Raw genomic sequence first — 23,161 nt, 5'->3', positions numbered from 1 at the left:
GCACACATTTACATGCACGCTGTCGTTTATATAATTTTTTAACGGCACACATAAACGCGCGCTGCGGATAGTAATGCACGCCGTTAATACTGTCAAGTGCAATAATATCAACAGCGCACATATGAGTGCACGCCGTTAAAAGTAATATTCGCAGCGTGCTTTTAATGCATGCCGTTGATGACGTGCTGCGGAAAATCATTTTTCTTGTAGTGAACAATAGTAATTATTATATTTTTAAGTATTGTTATGATTATTATTTGCATAAAATAAAATAATAAGAATAACTAATAATACATGGAAACATAATTAAGCATTTTAATCATAAACTCGATACGCAAGATTGTGATAAATTCATAATTTACATTCAAATACTCAAATAAATTAATTTATATCAATGCTTACCTCAAATAGAAGTTCAAAATCAAAATTTTATTTGCAAATATATAATCACAAATAAATAAATTAGCGGTTTTAATCAAACATTAAGGACAAACATAATTTAAAGCATAAAAACCTCATGTGCTTAAGTTCAATTACTTGATCAAATATCAATTCTTTTGTTTTCGTTTATATATATATATATATATATATATATATATGAAAAGAATTGATTATTTTTGTTATGGGCCCAGAAGAGTTGTGATGAACAGATATGAACAGAGTCAAAATACTTTGTTGGATTAAGGCAGGATTTCAATGTATTTTGGTAACAAAAATTAATGAATTCAGCAAAATTTCGTATTTCCAGCCTCCTCCTAATTACTGATTACACACCTCCAACGGGAACATCAATGATTTCACGTTTAGACATGCCTCAGAAACCACTAAGTATCCTCACTGGTAACACCTACTGGATTCTTCATGTCAACTCCGTCGATGAGAGATTGCGTATTGTTTTCTGCATCAATTTCACAGTATAAGACGCCTTTAGCTTCTTCATCATTCAAGTCAAGCTCGCTGTTGTAAGACTGATTTGTAGTCGTGGGTGAGTCCAATGTGATGTCTTCATTGGCTCGTTTAATTCTCTGTGGTTCATCTTCATTAGAATAGGGAGGTGCTCCCATTGAGTCCACCACTCTCACCTTTCAAAAACAATCAAGTCTCGTTGAAAATTCGTGCGTTAAGCTTGTATACAAAAGTAATAGCACAATAATACATCAGAAACTGCCATCCTTGCAAAGTTTTAAGGGGAAAATATTCAAAAAAACTAGGAGTGTTTCTAGAACCAGATTTCCCAAAAGCTCAAGCTATGAAAGATGATCGGTAAACTTTTACACTTGAAATGCTCCTTAGCGTATAAGTCGGAGACCAGGGAATGTATGTTCAAACTTAATATTTACGGCATATGCGTGGATGTCAATCAGGTGTTGTGCGAAAAAACCCAGAAAAATCATCCAAAAACCAATTCAACCGAATATAAAAGGGATTTGCACACTAGTTCTGAAATTGAAACCTCCGCCCTCTGATATCATGTTAGAACAACTTCTTCTAGAAGTTTGAGCATATGCAAGATAGCTGTGATGTGTGTTCAAGTGATTAAGTACCTGCAATGGCTTCATGACATTCACCTTTGGATCATTAGTCCTTTCTAACGCGTCTTGAGCTTGTAATTCCATCGAATCTCGTACAAGCTGGCTCAGAAAGCTAACATCATCAGACATAACACCGAGTCCCTTCAAAAGCTTAGAGCCCAGCTGTAAACTTGACTGCAAAAATAAATAAAACCAGTCTGAACACTTTATCATTCTAAAACGTTCCTTATTAAATATTGAGATCAGGATACCTCTGCATTTTCAAGAATTGCATCAGTTGCACCCGCTTTCTTCAAATCTAAGAGGTGCATCATGTCCCGAGCCCAAGCATATATAGGAACCTGTTATGCCAAATGTTACAAATGTACTAAACAAAACCTATAAGCTTGGTAAAGCCTTCGAGTAAATTTCTGTGTGACATGCCAATCTTCACGATTAATAGATAACTAATTAGCAAGCCACACGCAATTAAGAATATGGATTATTTTTCACCTTCCACACATGACCAAGTGAATTGGCTATTCTGTTCCTTCGGTAGTTTCAAATTTCAAATTAGCAAGCCACACGCAATTCCCTCCCACTTCCTAAAATATTTTGGGTCTGGCCTACCTACTCTCATTTGTTGCTTTTTTTTGAGTAAGAATACAATGGATTGTTTGAAATACAGATTAATTTACCCCAGGGAAGGCGAGACGGATCCTCTGAACAGCCTCGGATGTTTTCTTCTTCCCTGTATACATGACCATCACAGCTTTGGGGGAACCGATACCAGCAGACTGCAAAACTGCTGGAAGGGAGCCATCGCCATAAAGGACTGGAAAACCAAGTTTTCTAGATGCCTATCATGGTAAAAAACAAAAAATGAAACTTTTAATCAGATCATAAGATAAATTTTTTTTGAACATGGAGCAAATAAGTTTAAGATTCAGGGAAAATGTACAAAATTCAAACATAATCAACTTTTCAAATATTAATTTGAAACATTTCCCAAGAAAAGAACAACTAAGATTTGATTCCATTAAAATTATCGCTAGGTGTTAGGAACCTAAATTTAGTGGGATCTGATTAGTCAAGAATCAAGTAGAAGAGAGTTCTAGAAAAGGTGAATTGGGGAAGAGGAAATGGAAATTATATATTAAAAAAATGGGAGTTAGCTAGGGTTTGGGCATCAGTTATTCTATATTTTGAGGGTTGAACTAGCTTTTGCTACGTTGTGGTTTTAATCCTTGTAGAGAGGCAAACCTGAGAAATATTATCTATATATGCAATTATATTGCAGCTTATGCCTTAAATCTTCTATTCTCCATTCTTGATGATTTCGGTGGTTGTAACATGATAAGTGCAATTTATTGCACTTCTATTGCATGTATTTAACTTGGATTTTTGTTATTTCTTGAGCGGTGTTATGTGTTTTGTTGTGTTTGTAGGAAACTAGGCAACAACTAAATATTTGTGGAATAAATGGCAAAGAAAGGCATTGAAAAATGGAAGGAAAAGAGAGAAGGAAGGGCTGAAGAATGACCAAATCAGAACAAGAGGCGCACCCATGACACTTTAAAGGCACCCCTGCTCTCAAAAACAGGCGCGCCACCGCGCCTACACTGCAGCGAGAAAGAAAAGAAAAATCAGAAGACTATCAACAACTACCAATGGCCGCCTGAGGTTGCATGTGAGATGCTCGAGCAAATGACTATCAACAACTACCAATGGCCGAGTGAGAGATCACTGATAAGAAAAACTGCTGAGTCCATAAGGTGGAAGAAGTGATAGTTGTGGCCAATGATGAGAAAAGCGAGTCACACAACTGAATGTAGGAGTGTTCCTAAATTTTTCACATTTTTTATGCACGTCAGCCATGACCATCCGCCAGCCGTAACACTTAGAGAACAGTTGTGTGACTTCGGTGATTCTAAATAGACAAATAAATTCTTAAATACTCTGTGACTGCCTTTTGATGCTAGGTAGTTTTTTACGAGCACAGAGATGATTTAGGCATTTATTGAAATTGTTTGGGCCTGTGATTATCGATCAAACCTATTCAATGGATGCTCGAGAGACACTCTCGATAAGTATGGATCTTGATCAAATCACACACACACACACACACACACATCCTGATGTATTGAATTATTGTTGGGTATATTTGACTTGACTTGGATGATACTTTGAACCCAATGTTCACCCGGAAAGTCATTTTCATCTGTGTAAGTAAGGATTGAACTTGGAAGACGGTGGTTAGAAACGTGAGTTACGTGATGGAATTTAGGAGTTTGTGAAGTTCATCAGTTGCATGATTATATCCGGGTGTTGGATTGGTTGGATAGGATTGGCATATCACACACACATACAAAATTTTGAGCGAGAACTGATGAACACTCGATGGAAGATTCAAACGTTAGATCTCTGAGGCTTGTTTCTTTCACTGTATTTCACGACTTTATTTTGTTTTCTCGTATTTTGATTCGTAGGCTTTCTATTTCTTTGTTTTTGTATTATTTTGTCTTGCTTGGGACTAGCAAAAGTCTAAGTTTGTGATATTTGATAAGTGCAATTTATCGTATTTCTATTGCATGTATTTAACTTAGATTTTTTTTATTTCTTGAGCGGTGTTATGAGTTTTGCTGTCTTTTTTATCGTTTGTAGGAAACTAGGCAACAACTAAATACTTGTGGCATAAATGACAAAGAAAGGCATTGAAAAATGGAAGGAAAAGAGAGAAGGAAGGGCTGAAGAATGACCAAATCAGAAGGCCTATAATTCCATTGAAGCCTTTGAAGGAATTATTGTTTTGTTCATGTTATTTAATATTTGATTGTTAATAGGAATATTAGAATCGATATTAGATAATTAAATTCTATTCATCACTTGGGAAAAAGAATAGATCATTTTGTGAATTCTTGGCTAATAAATTTGAAGAGTTTGTAGTGGACATGCTGTTAGAAACTAAACATGGTGGAAGGTCGAGTGATATCGCACATCTAGAATTCTCTCTCTAGTTGATCTTCGTTTGCAAATCCATAATATGTTTCTTGCAAAATTTTAGTAATCGATTATCCTACATCATTGAAGCTATAAATAGGATTAAGTTCAGATTCATTTCATATATTTAGTGTAATATCAATTATTCATTCTTTGTAAGAACGATACTCTACTTATCATATACTAAAACTTGACATCATGTGCTTGTGAGCGAAAAACACGCGATATAACACCAGCACTATCAGTAGTGTGCTACACAAAACTAAACAAGTAAGCACTACACCTAAACCTTCATAACATTTTTTATTCCTTGCAAAAACTGATTTTTCATTCTCATGTGATTTTCTTAACACTTACCTTCACAATGGAAGGGTCAAGATCAAAAGCAACATAAGGCCATCCTGCAACACCATCTATCCCAGAAGCCAATGGAGTGGATAAGAAATTGGCAAGAACCTTGAACACGAGAAATTGTCGATCAAAATCAACTAATGCGGTTAAGCTGAACAAATAGTTTATAAACTGCTGTACCTGAGCTTTTCGTCCAAATCCAACAATAACAATAGGTTCGCTGGCATTAAAATTTACTGAGTCATCGGTTTTCTGCATCATCATAATGCTTCAGTCAATAACTCAAAAGTATTATTTAAATATTTCAGATAGATTTGTTTTTAAGAAATTGAAGTAACAAGAGAAAAACAAAGCTGTCTTAGCATTCATAGATCAGGATGTCACACCTTGTAGATTGCCTAAAAATGCACTAATGAAAGATACAAAGAAGTGGCCTTGTCCTTTAGCTAATCATTCCACCAAGTGTTCTCCATCGAGACTTTGTGCCAGTGTGGATGTTTACAACACAAGATAGTTATTTTAGGTACAAATTAACTTCGCTATCTAATTGAACCATGTTAATTATTGTGGTGGTGTTAGGGATTATGATATTAAATCAAAGCCCATTATACTATATAAAAGAAGGCCTAAGGCCCAAGAGTGAATTTACGTGGGAAAGGGGTGAGCAGATAACATATTAGAGAAGGGAGAGAGGAAGTTGATTATTGATTGAGAATATTCCATTTTATATTAGTAGCTAGTGCGAGGGAGTACAAAAGAGACTTACTCTGGGAAAAGTTATCTTAAATGTCTTATTTCATTTTCGTTCATTAATCAAATTACTATATTTTTCCGCTCTCCTTCCATTTCTGAAGCAGCCTAACAGGTGTACATTTTATAATTTAGCCCCATCCTTTATAGTTGCTATATATAAAATTCAATGCTTTTCAGAGACTTACACTCTCATTTTCAAACTTTTCACCAATAAAATCAGCTGCCTTTCTTCCTACTTCATTGAGTAGGGGGGTCAGTGCCATAGACAGAACAACAACAATTATGAGAAGTTTATTCAGCTCTAGTGGCAGCACACCAAGCCTATGGAAGTGTGTAAAAGTTAGCCTGTAATAGGAAACCCAAATAAAGAACATTGCACTCAATCTAGAAAAGTCACAAACCTGTTTGCTAAAGAGAAAACAACAAATCCAAATTCACCTCCCTGGGAAAGAAGCAAACCTATCCTTACACTCTCTTGGAGAGTTAATCCAACTCGTGGACCTATTGCTGTTATAATCAATGTCTTGACAGTTATCAACCCCGCCAAGAGTGAAAATACATTTGGCCATTCTCGGATAAGAAGCTGCACAAAACAAGTACAATTGTAAAACATGTTACCAACTTTCTAAAGGACAAAAGCGTGGTGAAAATAACATTTGAGAAGAAGATTACGTAAAGGTAAAGGTAGTTACAGAATATATTTTGGCACCAGATTTGATATTAAGTGAAATGCATTCTAAATTAAGAGAGGATTAATATAGTCAACCCTCTAGACATTTTGTCGTTGATATAGACCTTTATGGCCGAACCACATAAATTTTTCGGTCTCTGTATAAAAATCGGATTTTTCTGCAAAAGCTTTCGCCTTTGATAACTCGTATTACTGCTTTTGTCCACAATTCATGCCATGATGGGTATCAAAACTTTACAGAGGGTGGCTCATGATTTCAACTAGGCGGGTACGTGGCAGCATGTGATGGACTTCATTGCCACTTGCCTTGTTTGCCAACGGAATAAAGCTGAACAACTTCAGCTGTCGGGGCTCCTGCAACCCCTACCTATCCCACATCAGGTTTGAGCGGATATTTCAATGGTTTTTGTCGAAAGTCTTCCCTCTTCTCATGGGAAAAATGTGCTCTTCGTCGTCGTTGATCGATCACATTTTATTGCCCTGCCACACCTTTATACGGCTGCTTCGGTGGCCAGAATCTTCCTTGACAATGCATTTAAACTGCACAGGCTGCCCGAATCCCGTCAGCGATAGGGATGTTACTTTTATGAGTTCTTTTTGGAAATCGGTTGCAAGGTTCCAAGCTTTGCTCCAGTTCTTCTTACCACCCACAAGCGGATTGGCAAACAGAGGTTGTTAATAGAGTTTTAGAGATGTATCTATGGTGCTTTACATGTGATTGATTACATGAAGAAGTGGGTGGAGTGGCTCGCTTGGGCTGAATATTGCTACAATACGAGCTTTCACTCTACTTTGTGGGCTTCACATTTTGAGGTCTTCTTCAGCCGACAGCCACCTCGACTGTTATCATATTGCCTAGGTATTGCTCGCCTAGAGGCTGTGGATCATGTGTCACTCTTTCGGGATGAGGTGCTGCAAGATGTAAGGTATCAGTCGTTGCATGCACAAAACCATATGAAAGTGCAATACGACAGCAACCACCGGGAGTTGCACTTTGATGTGGATGATTTGGTTTTATTGAAACTTCAGCCTTACCGCCATCTGAGTTTGTCCGCATGAGCTAATCGGAAGTTATCTCCCAGGTTCTATGGGCCTTATAAGGTGTTGGCATGTGTTGGTTCAGTCTCTTATAAGCGGGAACTTCTGGAGTCCACCAGTTGTTCCTGAAGCCTTTCCTTGGGATTGAGTCCAGCGAGCCCACGCTTGCCTCTCTCCATCCAGGCGAGACCCTTCCTACTCCTTAGGTGATCCTTGACCAGCATGTTCACAAAGGCAGGATGGAATTGCTGATCCATTGGCACGGTTTATCACCAGCTGAAGCTTCTTGGGAAGATGCTTCATTATTCGTGCAGTGTTTCCCGCCTCGTGTTTGCAGACAACCACCGTACTCAAGGCGTGGGTGATGTCACAAGCACCGCAACGATCCAGGAAAGCGAGGAAGTCCAGGAATCCAAGTTTACCAGAGGCAACAACCATGGCCGTTTCAAGCTCAAGGATTTGGATTTTCACATATCAATTTATTTTGAATTTTGATAGGACTTGGCATTTAGGATTGGTTTTGTTTTTCAGATTTGATGTTTATCTTCTTTAGCGTTTGGTGGTCTAGGACTCTCTTGTATTTATGTTCATTTTGCCTTGACTAAAAGTTATCAAATATTTTCCAAACAAAAGTGTTGAGATCTTGAGGTTCTCTTAAATCGAGCCTCGTCACATTTTATATGGTTGGTCACAAGGGTAGAAAATCTAATAAGAAGAAGGGGAATCTGGAATCTTCAGATTTCCTCATCAATCAACCTATAACACGATCCTTTGCTCGAGAATGTAACGATAAAATCTAAGCTGGTGAAAACTGACAAGACAAATAAATACCTGTGTGTCGATAGAAGTCCCAGTCGTCACAAAAAATAACCCAAGAAGTAATCCTCTAAATGGCCTAATGTCAGCTTCAATTTGTGTGCGGAAGTTTGTTTCTGCTAGAAGAGCCCCAGCTAGAAAAGCTCCTAGCTGCAAATGAATATATGAACAATACATCTATTTCCCATGCTTCGGGACCAAATTACACAAACCTCTCCCCCAAAATCATAATCACATCTACCTATAAGGTTCAGAATTGTTTATAAAAATATGGTGCAAAACAAAATAATATGCTTACATCTACCTTGTCTCAGAATCTATCAAAATGTCAACATATATACCCGAAATAAAATTTGAAATATTCAACTTGACAACTATGTTTATATCAGTCTTATCCATCAGTTCACAAAAGATACGAAATCAAACCGTGTCACTGAAGCCCAATTTTTGTGTTATAAGTGATGTCCCAGAAACAGTCAGCAAGCAGAGAGCAACGAAAGCTTCTGAACTTCTAGTATCCGCAACAACCTGCAATGAACAACCAAGATTCAACAACTACAGCATATACAAAAATGCATCTGAAAATTTATTCTCCTCAAACCACGCTAATGCAGACCTCAAAAACCCGCCTCAGAAAATATTTTCCTCCTAGAGAAAGCAGACCTAGTCCACCTAAAGCTTTTAAACTTGCTTCAGCTAGCATTGGCCAAATACTTTCTTGCGCGAAATTCTGCAGATTATACAGATTGAAGTGCCAGTATAAGTTGAGTAGCAGCGTCAGGATGCTTGGAAGAATAAGTATTTAAACTACCTGGCTTTCCAACACCGGCAATACAACGAGAAGGGGGACAACTGCAATGTCCTACAAATATGCGTGATACGACCAAAAAAAGGGTTACAGACTTCAAATGTTATGACGAATTGAGTAAGACCAACCCAGCCAGTTCAGGGGGAAAAAAGGGAAAGCAAGAGCATGATAAGAAATATTTAGAAAAATAAGAAAATACATGAAACAAGGGATAAAGAAAATGAAATTGAGAACCTGGAATAAAAGTATGCCCAGTGTTGCCGAGCCAAATTTAGTTGGAAGTTCTCCCCTCTCTGCGAGAAGCTATATATCACATGAAATAATAATGTCACTAAGACCCAAGAGGCATATATGGTGGTACTAAACCATCCAAAAAGACTCAACCCATGTCGTATCAAAATCGGATTATTCTCTTCATTTCCTAATATTACAGATGCTGAGAGAATCACAGACAAAAATTATATCAGAGAAAAGCAATCTGGTACAGCCATATCCCCTAAAACGCGTACAGATTAAACTTGAGCATTTTACAGTCAGTCCCCAACACACCACCATCATTATTAGTAAAGAAACGCAATCGAAAAGTCTTCAAAATGAGGAGAGTTAAAACGCACACAGATTAAACTTGAGCTTATTACAGTCCACAGTCCCCAACGCACCACCATCATTATAAGTAAATAAATACGATTGAAAAGTCTTCAAAATGAGGAGAGTTAAAATCAGTTTTAGCACATGACACAAAACTATTAGCATGCTCAATAACTCCTTGAGGAGAAAGCTAACTACTTCAAGAAAATGATTGTATTACATCTTGGTGTTAGGCTTTAGAACCAGGAAATATGTTTCAAAATGCCATTATGATAGCTTATTAATGATTATTGTGTACTAAAGATCACACTATCAATTATAAACAATAAAAAGCATCTGTGTTTACATGATAGACAAAACGGTGATGCGTACAAATAATTGTTTTGGCCAAGGAATTGTTGACAAACATGCGAGTAGTAAAGGTTAAAAATTTTAATCCAGTACTAGTGTATTTTAATCATACCTTAGGTAATTAGTTCTTTATAAAAGAATATCTAGAATTTTAAACATGCAATACAGCCGTTTATAAACATCATAATTTTTTATGAACTAATGATTACTAACTGGTACCTCGAGACTTGACGATCATACTATCGTAACATTTCTTTTTGACATAGGAATCAAATTATTGCATGATGAATTAGTTTGCATGTAATATAGTTTTATACATGATAAAGGTTCTAAAGATACTCAAATAAAAGTTCCATGCACGCACTACCACCTCATAAGTTAAACAGATTAGATTAGATGGTACAAAATGGAGATTAAAAAGGACATGAAATATTAGAGAAAAATCTGGCATCTTTTGGAGAGTAATGTGCACTTTTATAAGTGTCTGAATACAAAAAATGATCCTCTTTTCTAATCATTTAAGCTGAAATACCTGAAGAACAAAGGCTGAAGACGACAACGAAAGTGCAGCACCAATTACCACAGCTTCATCAACACTTCGAATATTGACCTACAATTTTTGACAACTCTCTTGCAGGTCCAACAGAAGACAAGACAATACCAGTGACTTAAAAAATAATAACAAATGTACAAATAAAAACATGACATAATAATAAATCAAGACATCAGGCAATCTCAGTGCTTAACACTCATTGTATGTCTAATACATAGAAAAGACATCAACGCATGAGGTTACAATAATCGACTGTTGGCAGATCAGCAATCACAATATGCACGACAACTGTAACAGGTTGCACCTGTAGTTAGGAATTCACCTGGGAATATTAAAATAGGAACTGCATAAACATAGATGGTGGCTTCTAGGTAGTATATATCATATTGAAAACTATTATGAAGAATGAAATCATAAACTGCGACTCAAAAGCAAAAATATATAAAAGAACTGCTTCCTTGCATATGGCAGGTCAAGAGGATGCTAAAGAAGAAATATTTGTTCCATGAGACAATTAAAGGATTGTTAGCCATTTTCTTTTCTTTTTTTCCTATATTAGGAACAAGCATAAATCAGGAGTAATAGAAAATTTCTAATTTATTCTGATTTTATAGTTCTAAAGTATTTCTAGAATTGCTCACTGCTCCTAAAATTAGTCCTAGAATTGCTCTCTAATTATCCGTACCACTGTCCTTGAAGGAAATATTCAGTTTTTGTCTCTCTATTTTTCTCTTATCTTTTCCAAATCGTCATCCAGCCAAATGCCAATTTGACATAAGCTAGTATGATTGATAAATATCAACTTGCCACAGCTCGAGAAAAACAACAGTATCAGTAATTTTTAGAATTACTGTTTAAAAAAATTGTCAACCATGATTGAATTCCCTGTTTTCATTTAGCATATTAAGTGCAAAATACAGATAAGTCCAAGATCAACCTTTGAGACAGCTCACTGTCAATTAGAATAGTTGGCTGGTAAAAAAAATTCTTACCAAATCAGGTCTCGAGTGAAACAGAAACTCCAAAATTATTGTTCCGACAGCACCATTTGGGGGAAGCTCAAATGCCGTGAATGCGAGAGTTGATAATAAAACCTTCAACAGAGAAAAACCACAAAAAATACTGAGTTATACAAAATTTTATTAGCATTTGTCCAATATTACAGCTGAAAGGATCATGATGTGCGAGATGTGATCATGTGAAAAAAAATCCAAGATATGGTATTGAGGTTTCATTAGCCAAAAGAGAAAAGCATTGTCCCGCACAAGAAAAGGGAGCTTTGGGGATGAACATTTGGTCGCTAGGTGAGTCTGTGAGTATACTCTTCATTGTAGCCACATCCGCACGAAGAATCAGAACTGGGGATACAAAAACAAATTGTAGCCAGATCCCAGGCCAGTGAATGAATTATCGCTCTTCAGCAAGGACAAGAAAATAACTACCATTGCACGTGACGAACATAAGAAAACACGATGGGCATCATGATGGAAAAATGTGCTGGGGCAGAAATGTGGGTAGAACTGTGGATTGAGAAAGGACTTGGGGCAGAATACATGTTCCTGATTGACGATAAAGTGCAAGCAGATAGGCACCAGGGCAGACTTTAATAAGTGGTTGCTAAAGAGAAAGGTGGATATTTTACAATATTTGAAAAGAAAGTAATCAAGTGCCTGCATCTAAATGTGCAGTAGTTGATGCACAGCAAAAACATTCAGGTGGAAAACAGATATACAGGGTGAAGTCTAGCCTCTTTGACAAGATTCACATTAAGCATCGGAACTTTTAAGCTCAAGAAGTCCTTCTCATGTTCTGATGTTCACTAGAAAGTCCAAACATACACTATGATATATTTGCATGGACAAGTGTTACACTACTTAAATGAAAATAAAGAACTACAACCTAGTCCATTATTTGAATTATTTGCATGTTTAGAACCACATATCCACACCCTGTACATCACGCTATAATTGCTGTGAAAGCATACCTGAGTTAGCCCCAGGCCAAATGCAAACTTCGCAAGAGCTCTCAATCGATCAAGTGAGAGCTCCAAACCCATCTCAAATAACTGCAAGAAACATTAGTTGACAACATCAGATGACATTTTTCAGTAGGAATAACAAACTTGACAATGCAAAGTAAAAAGCCTAAACAGCTTAGAAAACTGACTTCAAAATATAATAAAACAATGAAAATTTATAATACCTTTACACATGAAAAAATTCAAATACCAGTCGACTACCAGTAATACTCTACAATTCAATACTCATAAACAAAATATAACAAAATTTGTGACCTTCCAGTGTAATCAACTGGTTGTCACATTCCACTAATGCTACCAACAGTCTATATATACAATTCCAAAATTTATCAAACAAACTGTTAGCTAGAAGTAACAAAAGCTGTATGTGTCTCTAAGTTTTGAAACCTCTGTTGTTGCCTCCTTGTGCTCGAAACAAATTTTCAAGCTTAACCATTTAACTGCTACAAGTTTCGATGCAGGTATTTTACACCTAGTCAAAGTGACTTTTGTGTGAGCCCATTAGTCCCAAGCTAACTTCCCAGAATTGCATAAACATATTTCAAAAGTTTCTTAACACACAATCATCAAATTGTAAAAGTGAGAATGAGTGGATTGTTTTGGCAGCCTACTGAAAGAGCAGGGAGGTATCAAAGCCTAGTGAGAGAAAATTTTGAAAATGCTCTCTCTCATTTTCAAAAATCGAGCTACCGGCTTCTTCAACTGTTCTATCATCATCCTCTTTTCCTGACTTATTCCGAGCGCTTCCCTCCGTTTCCGACGCCGGCCGACGGCCGTCGGCGGCCAGCTCATTCTAAGTTTTTCTAGTTTACCTAGACGATATCATACGAAAATGCCCTTCCTTTGTTTCATTCTCGAAGCAACGGTTCACTTTCATTTTTCCAGCCTATTCCGTTCTCCTCGTTATTAAGGTTATTTGATTCCGACATCCACCACAGGTATTTGATATCATTTTGCAGAGCTATCGTCCTAGCTTTTTATTTCGTGACGCAATCGCCGGGGGTTCTCTGTTGGGTGTGCGTTTATCAGGCTAAGGTGTCTCTTGTTCCGGCGGATTTAGGTCAGAGAAGCGGTGGGTAGGTCGTTATGAACTTTCCAATCAGAAGGGGTTTGGAGTCTGGGTTGCCTAGTAGGGATGAAGTGATTAAGATTGAACAAAAAGTTTTCACCTTGAGGTTGGGTAATGGGGGCAGATCGGTATGGTGGGCTGAAAGAACTAGGAGAGCGAGCTACATGATGGATTTCGATCGGGAGGAGGCATGGTGGTTAAGCTCAAGATTCAAGGATTTCACAGACAACTCCGGGTCATGCGCTGAGTTCTATCGTTTTAGAGGAAGGAATGCGGTCTTCACGGTACAAAGATTCACTAACAAACGTGGTAGTTTTGTTGAGGTTAACAAATACGGATCGAGAGGAAGAAAACAGATCACAATTGTGCCGAGTGGATTCAAATCAGGGGGATGGAAGAACATATCGGTTACTATGGGCAAGCTTCTGTCAGGTAATCACTATAACCGAGATATACAGCATGAACATAGTCATGAGTACAATACGTTGAGAAGACTCACAGAGAATTACGATGATAGATCAATGCAAAGGAAACGTGAACGAGGTTCAATGGCAGTTAAAGAGGACACTGACAGGGCTATAAAGGAATTGAAGTGGAATGAAGCACTTATTGTTACAAAAGATAGGGTCAATATTTCTTGGGATCGCATTCAAACAGTCCTCAGGAATTCTCCAAACAAAGTAGTCGAATTGTTTCCGTTCCAAGCAAATAAAGCGGTGTGGTGGCCATCGAATTCAGAAGAGTTCTCATATTTCTTAAAGCTGCGTAGAGGATTCTTCGATGGTGGGATTTCCTTGATGTTTGAGGCATGGAGACAGGATATCAACTCAGTAGATGCGGTAGAAAGATGTTGTAATAGCTGGCTTAGCATATCGGGGCTACCTTGGCATTTATGGTCCAGTTACACCTTTACAATTATTGAGGATCAATGTGGAGGGTTGCTGGATATTAGCAAGGATACAGAGCATTTCCGCGATCTTAAGGCAGCCAAGATTAAGGTGAAGCGGCTGGAGGATTTATTAATAACAACTTGATTATTCCAGTTGAGGAGGGGAGCATAGAGATTAGAATTCGGGTAGATTCGTTTGACTCCAAAGCTTACGAACACTACGAGCGCCAAACATATGCACAAGTACTAGTAAACGGCAAGAAAACACTGGCGGGATGGGGTAACACAAATTTGGAAATGAATAGGATGCGGAAGGAGGCGCCCAAGTATCGGCCTACTGGAGGTCGGGAAGATGCGAATACTACTTTAATGCAAAATGTGGCCACGAAGGATATTGAGGCTACAATTGGCAATGATCATCATGAAATAACAAATCCTGTTACGCATGAGAATTCAACTACGCAGGAAATCAATTCGATAAAGAATCATAAACAAAGCTTTGTTGCAGAGAACCAACCAGTAGATTCAAAGTTGGGGGGAAAGGTCTTCAAGATATTACGGAATGTTGTTTCAAAAGAAGTCGAAAATTTCAGAAATTCACCAATACACTTTATGAGTAAAGATGTTGCCATGGATCAAAATCGATCGGGTATCACGAAAAGCAGTTATCCATGGGTGCCTTCCTATGGGAAAGTGTATACCAGGAAAAGTAAAGGAAAGGTGGGAATTGTCGAGGACGGGAATTGCGCTGAAGGAATTTTTACAAACAAAGATTGCTGGGAGCAGGGGGGCCACGATTTTGATGATAGAGAAGACCCAGATTTTGATGACTCGCAGGATGATTCTTTCGAGAATGAGCTTGAAATTTCTGATTCTGAAAGCCAGCACTCTTACCGATCAGAGGAGTCTTTTAAATCAGTTGAGGAAGATTCGGTAATGAAGGGGCTGTTCTCACCGATGAAAGATTCATCGCACCATGCTGAACCAATTCCAGCGGGTCCACCAGTTAATGAACAACCTGATGCGGGGCAGGTACTAACAGGCTTTCATTCATCTTTTCTTAATCATCCTTTCTCACTAAACTGTCTGTTACCACCTTCGTCCTTCTCAGTCTTGGGGATGTCTAGTGGTTTTTTAGGGGGGTTGAAACGCCGGGTTCCGAGGGAGAGATTTCCAACAAGGCTAATTTGGATAAAAGTATATGTGTTGATGATACTGGGGGGGAGTACAGAAAATGCAAGTCGGTCTGGGGTGAAAAAATCAATTGGGATATTAAAAAGAGAACTTAACAGATTGAAGTGTGAAATTAACTATGAAAGAGGATCGACCTCGAAGGGATCAATCTTTGTGTTATGAAGATTTGTGCTTGGAATATAAGGGGAGGAGGTGCGGCAAAAAGGAGAGAGTTGGTTCGTACGGTGGTTCGCAAGGAAGCTCCGGATTTAGTGGTGATTTTGGAAACTAAGCAACAACAGGTGGATAATCGTTTTGTTGCCAGTTTGTGGAAATCTAGATTTGTTGATTGGGTTTTTCTACCATCGGTTGGAACTGCGGGGGGAATTCTAGTCATGTGGGATCCGAGAGTGGTTGTTGTGAGCAATAATCTGATAGGGGATTTCTCAGTGTCCATTGAGATTTGTGGGAGTGAAGATACAAAGTGGTGGTTTTCAGGCATATACGGTCCAGTGAAACCAAGAGAAAGAGAGAATTTTTGGGACGAATTAGCAGGCCTGAGTTCTATCTGTGGTGATAATTGGTGTATGGGAGAGGATTTTAATGTGGTAAGAAATACGGGAGAGAAACTAAACAGTACATCCAACACAGCTAGCATGTTGTGTTTTGACAGATTGATCGAGGAGCTGAGATTACACGATCCTCCACTTTTGAATGCTATACATGGTCAAACCTAAGGGCACAGCCGATTTGTTGCCGGTTAGACAGATTTCTGTTCTCCGAGGGGTGGAGAGCTTTATTTCCGAATTTCAGGCAAATGGTCTTACCACGAATTACCTCAGACCACTGGCCCGTGATACTTGATACTTCTAAGTTGCGGTGGGGACCTCCTCCGTTCAGATTTGAAAATGTTTGGCTGTCCCAACATAATTTCAAGGATTTGGTTAGGGTGTGGTGGGACAATGCGGTTTGCCAGGGGTGGGAAGAGTATAAATTCATGAATAAGCTTAAAGGAATCAAAGTGGAAGTTTTGAAATGGAGCAGAGAGGTTTTTGGGGCTGTTGGTGTTAGATACAAAGAGTTGACAGAAAGGATTAAGAGTTTGGATGAGATCGAGGCCGAGGGAGTTTGGTCGGAATCTTTGAATGATGAAAGAAGGGAAGCTAAGTGTGAACTGGAAAAGTTGTATTTTAAGAAATTTCAAATGGAAAACCAAAGAGCAAAATTAAAGTGGCTAAAGGAAGGGGATCGGAATTCGAAATTCTTTCACTCCTTATTGACAAATAGAAGGAATAAGGCAATAATAGATAAAATTGAATTGGATGACGGGACATTGATTACAAACGAAAGACAAATCGAGGATCACATCATCAATTTCTACAGAAACTTGTACAGGAAACCGGAAGGAGTTTGGGGGGGAGAGAGATCGAAGGGGTGGAATGGTGTCCCATAGAATTGAGCGAGTCGGACGAGCTGGAACTTAAGTTTTCGGGTGAAGAGATAAAAAGAGCGGTGTTTGATTGTGATGAAGCGAAATCACCAGAGCCTGACGGGTTTACATTGGCTTTTTTCCAACATAATTGGGATACGGTCAAAGATGCTTTATTTAAAGTGTTCGATGAATTTCATGATGGTGAGGTGGTTAATGGTATCACAAATGAAACGTATATCTGCTTGATTCCTAAAAAACAAGAAGCTTATAAGATCAAGGACTTTAGACCGATTAGCTTGACGACGAGCTTGTATAAAATCATGGCTAAGGTATTGACTAACAGATTGAAAAAGGTTTTGTCAAGTACTGTAGCGGAGAACCAGTGTGCTTTCATTAAGGGAAGACAGATACTTGATTGTTGTCTCATTGCGAATGAGGTGATTGAGAAATATCGACGGAAACGTAAGAAAAGGTGGATATTCAAAGTTGATTTGGAAAAAGCTTATGATAATGTCGATTGGGGATTTATGGATTATGTGCTGCAAATGAAAGGATTTGGTGTGAGATGGAAGAGGTGGATGATGGCGTGTGTCTCACATGTCTCTTTTTCGATATTCATTAACGGAAGGCCGAGGGGAAAATTCAAAGGGGAAAGAGGACTTAGACAGGGTGATCCATTATCCCCTTTTCTCTTTAATTTGGTCGTTGATGCTTTGGGAAGAATGGTAGATAAGGCCAAGGGGCTGGATGAGGTTAGAGGACTCGAGGTAGGGAGGGGGAAATTGGAGATTTCACATATTCAGTTTTCCGACGATACTTTGTTTTTGGTTCAGACTGAGAGACACGTAATGGCCTTAGCAAATATGCTTACGTGTTTTGGGACTAAATCAGGATTGAAAGTTAATTGGGATACAAGTGCTGTGTTGGGGATTAATCACTCGGAAGAGACAGTTGTTGCTTTGACTCTGGCTATTGGATGTAGAAGAGATATTTGGCCGATCAAGTATTTAGGGGCTCCTCTCGGTGGTCAGCCTACGAAATTGATTTTCTGGGAACCAGTCTTATCGAAAATGGCAAGGAAATTGGCCTCATGGAAAAAGTCATTTCTATCCAGGGGTGGTCGTTTAACGTTGATACAGTCAGTGTTGAGTGCAATGCCATCATACTACATGTCTCTATTTAGAGTTCCAAGACGGGTAGAGAAGCACATGGAAAAAATAATGAGGGATTTTCTGTGGGACGGCTCAGATGGAGACAAGCATTGTCATGTTGTTGGGTGGGCGCAGGTGAGCAGACCAAAGGACAGGGGAGGACTGGGACTGGGAAATATTTGTTTGAGAAACAGAGCATTATTGGGGAAATGGTGGTGGAGAGGGTCAGTGGAAAGGGAGTCGTTGTGGAAAAAGGTAATAACAAGCATCTATGGAGTCCAAGATAATGGGTGGGATGCAGGGTTAGCAAAGAATTCGACATTTAGAAGCCTTTGGAAATACATCTCTCGTTCTTACCCGGCGTTTCAACAACTTGTGGGAGGGGTAGTAAAAGGAGGTAACATCATTCGTTTTTGGGAAGATGTGTGGGGGGAGGGTCTCAATCGTTCCAAGAGCGTTTTCCATCTATCTTTCAGATTCGTACCTCAATTAATAAACCAATAAATAGTTTCTTCGCATCTGACTTTAGCGGTCCTTCACTTCAATGGGATGTGCGTTTTAGAAGAGATTTAAATGAGGTAGAAGTGGGTGAGTTTGCTGAGCTTCTAGGAGTTTTAGAATCGGTTAGATTAGATGTGGGAGTGGGAGATTTCAGAGAGTGGTTGGGGGATTCTTCAGGTGTTTTCTCTGTCAAATCTTTTTACAATTCTTTCTTTCCATTTAACTCTTTCTCGTCATTCGCCTACCACGCAAAAATCTGGAAAGTACCTGTCCCTAAAAAGGTTCAAATTTTCTCGTGGATTGTTGCATTGGGAAAATTACCAACTTGTGATTCAGTGCAGAGAAGGTGGCCGAATTGTGTGTTGAGCTCGCATTGGTGCACGTTGTGCCGGAATGAAGAAGAAAATCAGGACCATATGTTGCTTCACTGCTCTTTTGCAAGAGGAATTTGGACTAAAATTCAGCTTGAATTGGGTTTCACTTACGTCCTCCCACAGAGGGCAGCATGTGTGTTTGTTATTGAGCCAGGGGGAGTTTGGAGCAGAAAGACGACAATCTTCTGGTACTTGATCGTCCACTGCACGTTTTGGTCTATATGGTTAGAGAGAAATAACAGAAATTTCAAAGAACAGTACGATGACGAAGGCCAAGTTTGGGAGAAGATAAAGTTCAGGGTGGCTACTTGGACAGCTAATGACAAAGATTTCAGTCATGTGTCTGTTTCAGATTTAGTTAGGGATTGGAAATTTGTTTTGGCATAATAGTATCACTGTAATGGTTTTTTATTGGTTATCGATTGTGCGGATTACTCATCCGCTTATTATGTAATACTTATTTCATTAATAATATTAGTTTCTGCTCAAAAAAAAAGAGCAGGGAGAATGAAAACTCATCTCTCTGATTAAAAGACAATCAGACAGCTCAACCTAATTCATTCTTAGTTCAATAATTACATCACGTTAAAGTATAACTACAGTAACATTTTAAATTGCTTCTCCAGAAACAAAATTGTTCAACATTAATTGACTCATTACATTGACAAGGTAGAAATGTTGTACCATTTTTTATCTGGTAGAAACATCACTGGAATTTTTAGTCTTTGTCGATAAAGCAACATCGTGACAACAAGATAGATTAGTATAGAAACAGATCCAAACATCCTCACCGAGCTTCAGTGCCAATAATGAGAAATAAATTATTTCTCTGATTTAAACGAGCCACATGGATAGTTTTCAGACCAATCGCTAATGTAAGGGGAAAAAATATTTTTGAACTCACCAAGAAGAGAATCCCCCATTCAGATAAAATTTTAACATCGATGAGATTTCTTATGAGGCCGAGTTGATTGAGCACAATCCCTGCGAAGAAGAAACCTAGTATCTGAAACAAAATATAACAATTAGCACCCTGTTAATTTAATTTTTCCACAATGAAACTACTAATCACCAAAAAATGATTATTCAGCATTATGACCGTTCTTTAAATTATGGAATCAGATAGTTTCCATAAAAGGTATGAATCCACAAGTATGTACCCAAGTGTAGTCAATAGGGTTATAGACTTGTCATGTTCATAAAATGCCACAGGCATTTATTTCTGTACCTCATAGAGTCTAGTTCAATTTCAACCTTGAAGAATTTGTATCTTTATATAGAAATTGACGCATTTCAACTTTGACCAAAATATTTTATGAAATGCGTGATCGTCTGAAGATTCGAGATCACCATTTCAAGATTTCGAGCTGAAAGTCAACTTACAGGACTAGCTTTGATTTTTTTGAAAGCAGGAACCACCAATACAGTCACTGCTAAGAATGTCAGAGTGTCCATGCCCAAATCATTGATGACATCAACAGCATTGGCGACATCAAGTGATGAGTGTACCCGGAATTTGAACTTTTCGATGTGTCTGTATATAAGAAAGCAAAATCCTTGTCCGCATCCAAGAGATGATAAAGGAGTAATCTTGAAAACATTTTGTTTTTTGTACAGAAGGTTATAATTTATCCTGTGATGTATTGAAAATAATGGCTCATGTGCTAAGTGACTACAAGAACACGAGACATCGAGATTTTGCGTGCGTTGACGTGGGACACAAGATATACTTTTAATTGAACTGGCCTGGAAAACGATGTCACTTCCCTGCGTCACACAAAGGATGCAGGGCAGTATGAGCTTGTCTTTCTTCATCCAAAAACAATGATAAGAAATAAGTTGGAAAAAACATCTATATAAAAATGAAATGTCAAACAGTTCGGAGCTGTCAAAAGTTGCCGTTTGCGGTTTCTTTGACACCAAATCTTAAGGAAATTTCAAGAACAAGTATTTCCCGGTAGAGTTACACAACATTGAGAGTTTTTTTTTCAATTTCCTTGAAATTAAAATTAGATTAAACATTAACTCATAAGTTTCTTGATATTCCTCAAACCACATTATGAGTTTCTTGATATTGCTAAAACCACATAATTTTGATAAATTCCCTGCACGATACACCAACCTGAAAATTCTACTATCATTAATAGAAAACCATCAAACTCCATATTTTTCGCAGAAGATAACATAATAAACTAGCCCAATCATAGGCACTACAAAGATGGTATTTCACAAATATTCAATAGCCAGAATAGCACCTCGATTTATTCATTCAAATTAAGCAACACTGGTATCTACAAGTAACTTATCCAAGAATGACACCCTCAAGGCCTCAATTTAATGCCTCAAATTACCTTAGTACCTAAAATAAAAATGAATATATGCAGACGAGAACACGAAAACATATCAAGATTCAGCTACCAACTAAATTAGAATCCAAGATAATCATTCACAAGTGATTGCTCTGCACTTTTCCCCAAATTTTCACTTTTCAGCCATTCATAATGCATACCAGAAGCTTACTCTGGGGTTGTAGCAACACGCCACTGCATCCAACATATTGACATTCAAGAAAACGAAATTTTACACTGCTAAACATATAAACCATTTAAAACACACTAAATTTGTTACAAAAGATTGACTTTTGGGTTAAAAAAAATGGGATTTCATCAAGAAAATGTATTGGAGAGTGCAAATAGGAATAGTAGGAGTAGAGCCACACGTTTAGGCCATTGAAATTTGGAACGTTTTGTGCATGCGCAGACATTTATCTCAACGGTCGTAGGATCAAAAAAGAAGTTTTGGATGATTTCGTGAAGTGATGTGCAAATTAGTGATACCGAACCACTCACGGGGGCTCTCAAATGAGAGGCGAGTGAATAACAAAATCTTATTCTTTTTAACCCATTTTTTTTAGAATTTCAAAAAAAAATAAAAAAAAAAAATTGGGAGTTTTATTTTATTATAATCTTTATTTCTTGCTTTTATATCAGACAAATTATATAATCTTTTCATCCCATGAATGATTTAATATCGATATTTTGAAACTAAAAAAAATTATAGCATCAAATTGCACTTCCAAAATAATGTAAATGTTGGTTTGATAACAGATATATTATCAAAGAAATTTTAAAATATAATATTTTATTGGACTAAGATTTTAATATACAATTTTTGGCATTTATTTTTTTTGGGTATTTGAAGGTTATTTTGCAAAAAATAAAAATAAAAAATAAAAATAAGAAAATAGATATACTAGATGTTTGCTTTCGGACAAAATTATTTAGCCTAGAAGAATGTCCATTAGTCAAAGTTTCCAGATTTATTAATGAAAAAGCGGTCAAGGTTTTAATTTTTAGGTACAACAATAATAAATAATTAAATAAATGTCCTCTCTTATCTTGTTTTATTTTCCAAAACGATATTGCAACCAACATCATATTATCATTTGAAATAATGTTAAAAATACAACAATATATTGAACTTTATTATATAATATAGATGGTTTTAGTGATAAAGAAATTTATAATACTGCTCACAGAATGCTTATGTATAACATTGTGTGTAAAACTTTAGGCGATAATGACAAAAATATTGCTAAAATGATTATAGCTGGTTTTACTGGTCAACTTAAAGGTTGGTGGGATAATTATCTCAATCAATCTCAAAAAGATGATATTTTAAATTCAATAAAAGTTGAAAATAACATTCAGCTAGAAAATACAGTATATTCATTAATAATGACAACGATTGAACATTTTACTGGTAGATTCACTGATAATGGTGAACAAATTCGTACTTTATTAAGTAATCTAAAATTTAAAACTTTAACTGATTTTAGATGGTATAAAGATATTTTTCTCTCTCGTATTTATGTGATACCAGACTGTAATAATAATCTTTGGAAAGCCAAATTTATAGATGGCTTACCCTTTCTTTTTACCGAAAGAATTCGTAAAATATTACGAAAAGATGACATATATATTTCATATGAAAATTATACATATGTTAAATTAATTAGTACTTGTATCTAAGAGGATTTAGCTCTCTGTAATGAATTAAAATTAAATAATCAAA

At 37.3% G+C, this 23,161-nt stretch overlaps 1 protein-coding gene across 5 annotated transcripts; it reads right to left on the bottom strand.

The window, feature by feature from the left end:
• Window positions 1-653: 653 nt before the first annotated feature.
• On the bottom strand, window positions 654-21,934 carry LOC140973575 (K(+) efflux antiporter 3, chloroplastic-like). Of its 5 annotated transcripts, XM_073436489.1 has the most exons (20): window positions 21,807-21,901; window positions 21,608-21,672; window positions 20,471-20,854; window positions 19,992-20,093; window positions 12,445-12,525; window positions 11,453-11,554; window positions 10,440-10,517; window positions 9,203-9,271; window positions 8,972-9,022; window positions 8,777-8,890; window positions 8,587-8,688; window positions 8,176-8,310; window positions 6,017-6,198; window positions 5,801-5,936; window positions 5,043-5,114; window positions 4,869-4,967; window positions 2,210-2,371; window positions 1,784-1,873; window positions 1,545-1,706; window positions 654-1,082 (listed from the first exon to the last, which is right to left on the bottom strand). In XM_073436489.1, exons 2-20 carry the CDS (start codon window positions 21,641-21,643, stop codon window positions 825-827), a joined length of 2,415 nt encoding a protein of 804 aa, XP_073292590.1. In that variant the 5' UTR covers window positions 21,644-21,672; window positions 21,807-21,901; the 3' UTR covers window positions 654-824. The 5 variants fall into 5 exon arrangements, with proteins under 5 accessions (XP_073292590.1, XP_073292588.1, XP_073292587.1 ...); XM_073436487.1 differs by lacking the exon at window positions 21,608-21,672 and having other exon boundaries at window positions 21,807-21,934; XM_073436486.1 differs by having other exon boundaries at window positions 1,569-1,706; window positions 21,597-21,921.
• Window positions 21,935-23,161: the final 1,227 nt, after the last annotated feature.

The sequence above is a fragment of the Primulina huaijiensis genome, chromosome 3 (genome assembly GCF_012295235.1).
Source record: "Primulina huaijiensis isolate GDHJ02 chromosome 3, ASM1229523v2, whole genome shotgun sequence".
Classification (NCBI taxonomy): Eukaryota; Viridiplantae; Streptophyta; class Magnoliopsida; order Lamiales; family Gesneriaceae; genus Primulina; species Primulina huaijiensis.
The sequence above is the reverse complement of the archived record's forward strand: the minus strand, read 5'-3'. Positions and strand labels throughout refer to the sequence as shown.

What these genes read in the sequence shown, in the direction of transcription:
- LOC140973575 (XM_073436485.1), bottom strand. Translation starts at nt 21,692, where the DNA reads ATGGTTTATATGTTTAGCAGTGTAAAATTTCGTTTTCTTGAATGTCAA. An exon ending in TTGGCCTGGGGCTAACTCAG is followed by an intron (nt 11,555 to 12,444) that starts GTATGCTTTCAC and finishes TCTCTGTTGAAG; the next exon opens with GTTTTATTATCAACTCTCGC. An exon ending in GATTTGGACGAAAAGCTCAG is followed by an intron (nt 4,968 to 5,042) that starts GTACAGCAGTTT and finishes CTCGTGTTCAAG; the next exon opens with GTTCTTGCCAATTTCTTATC.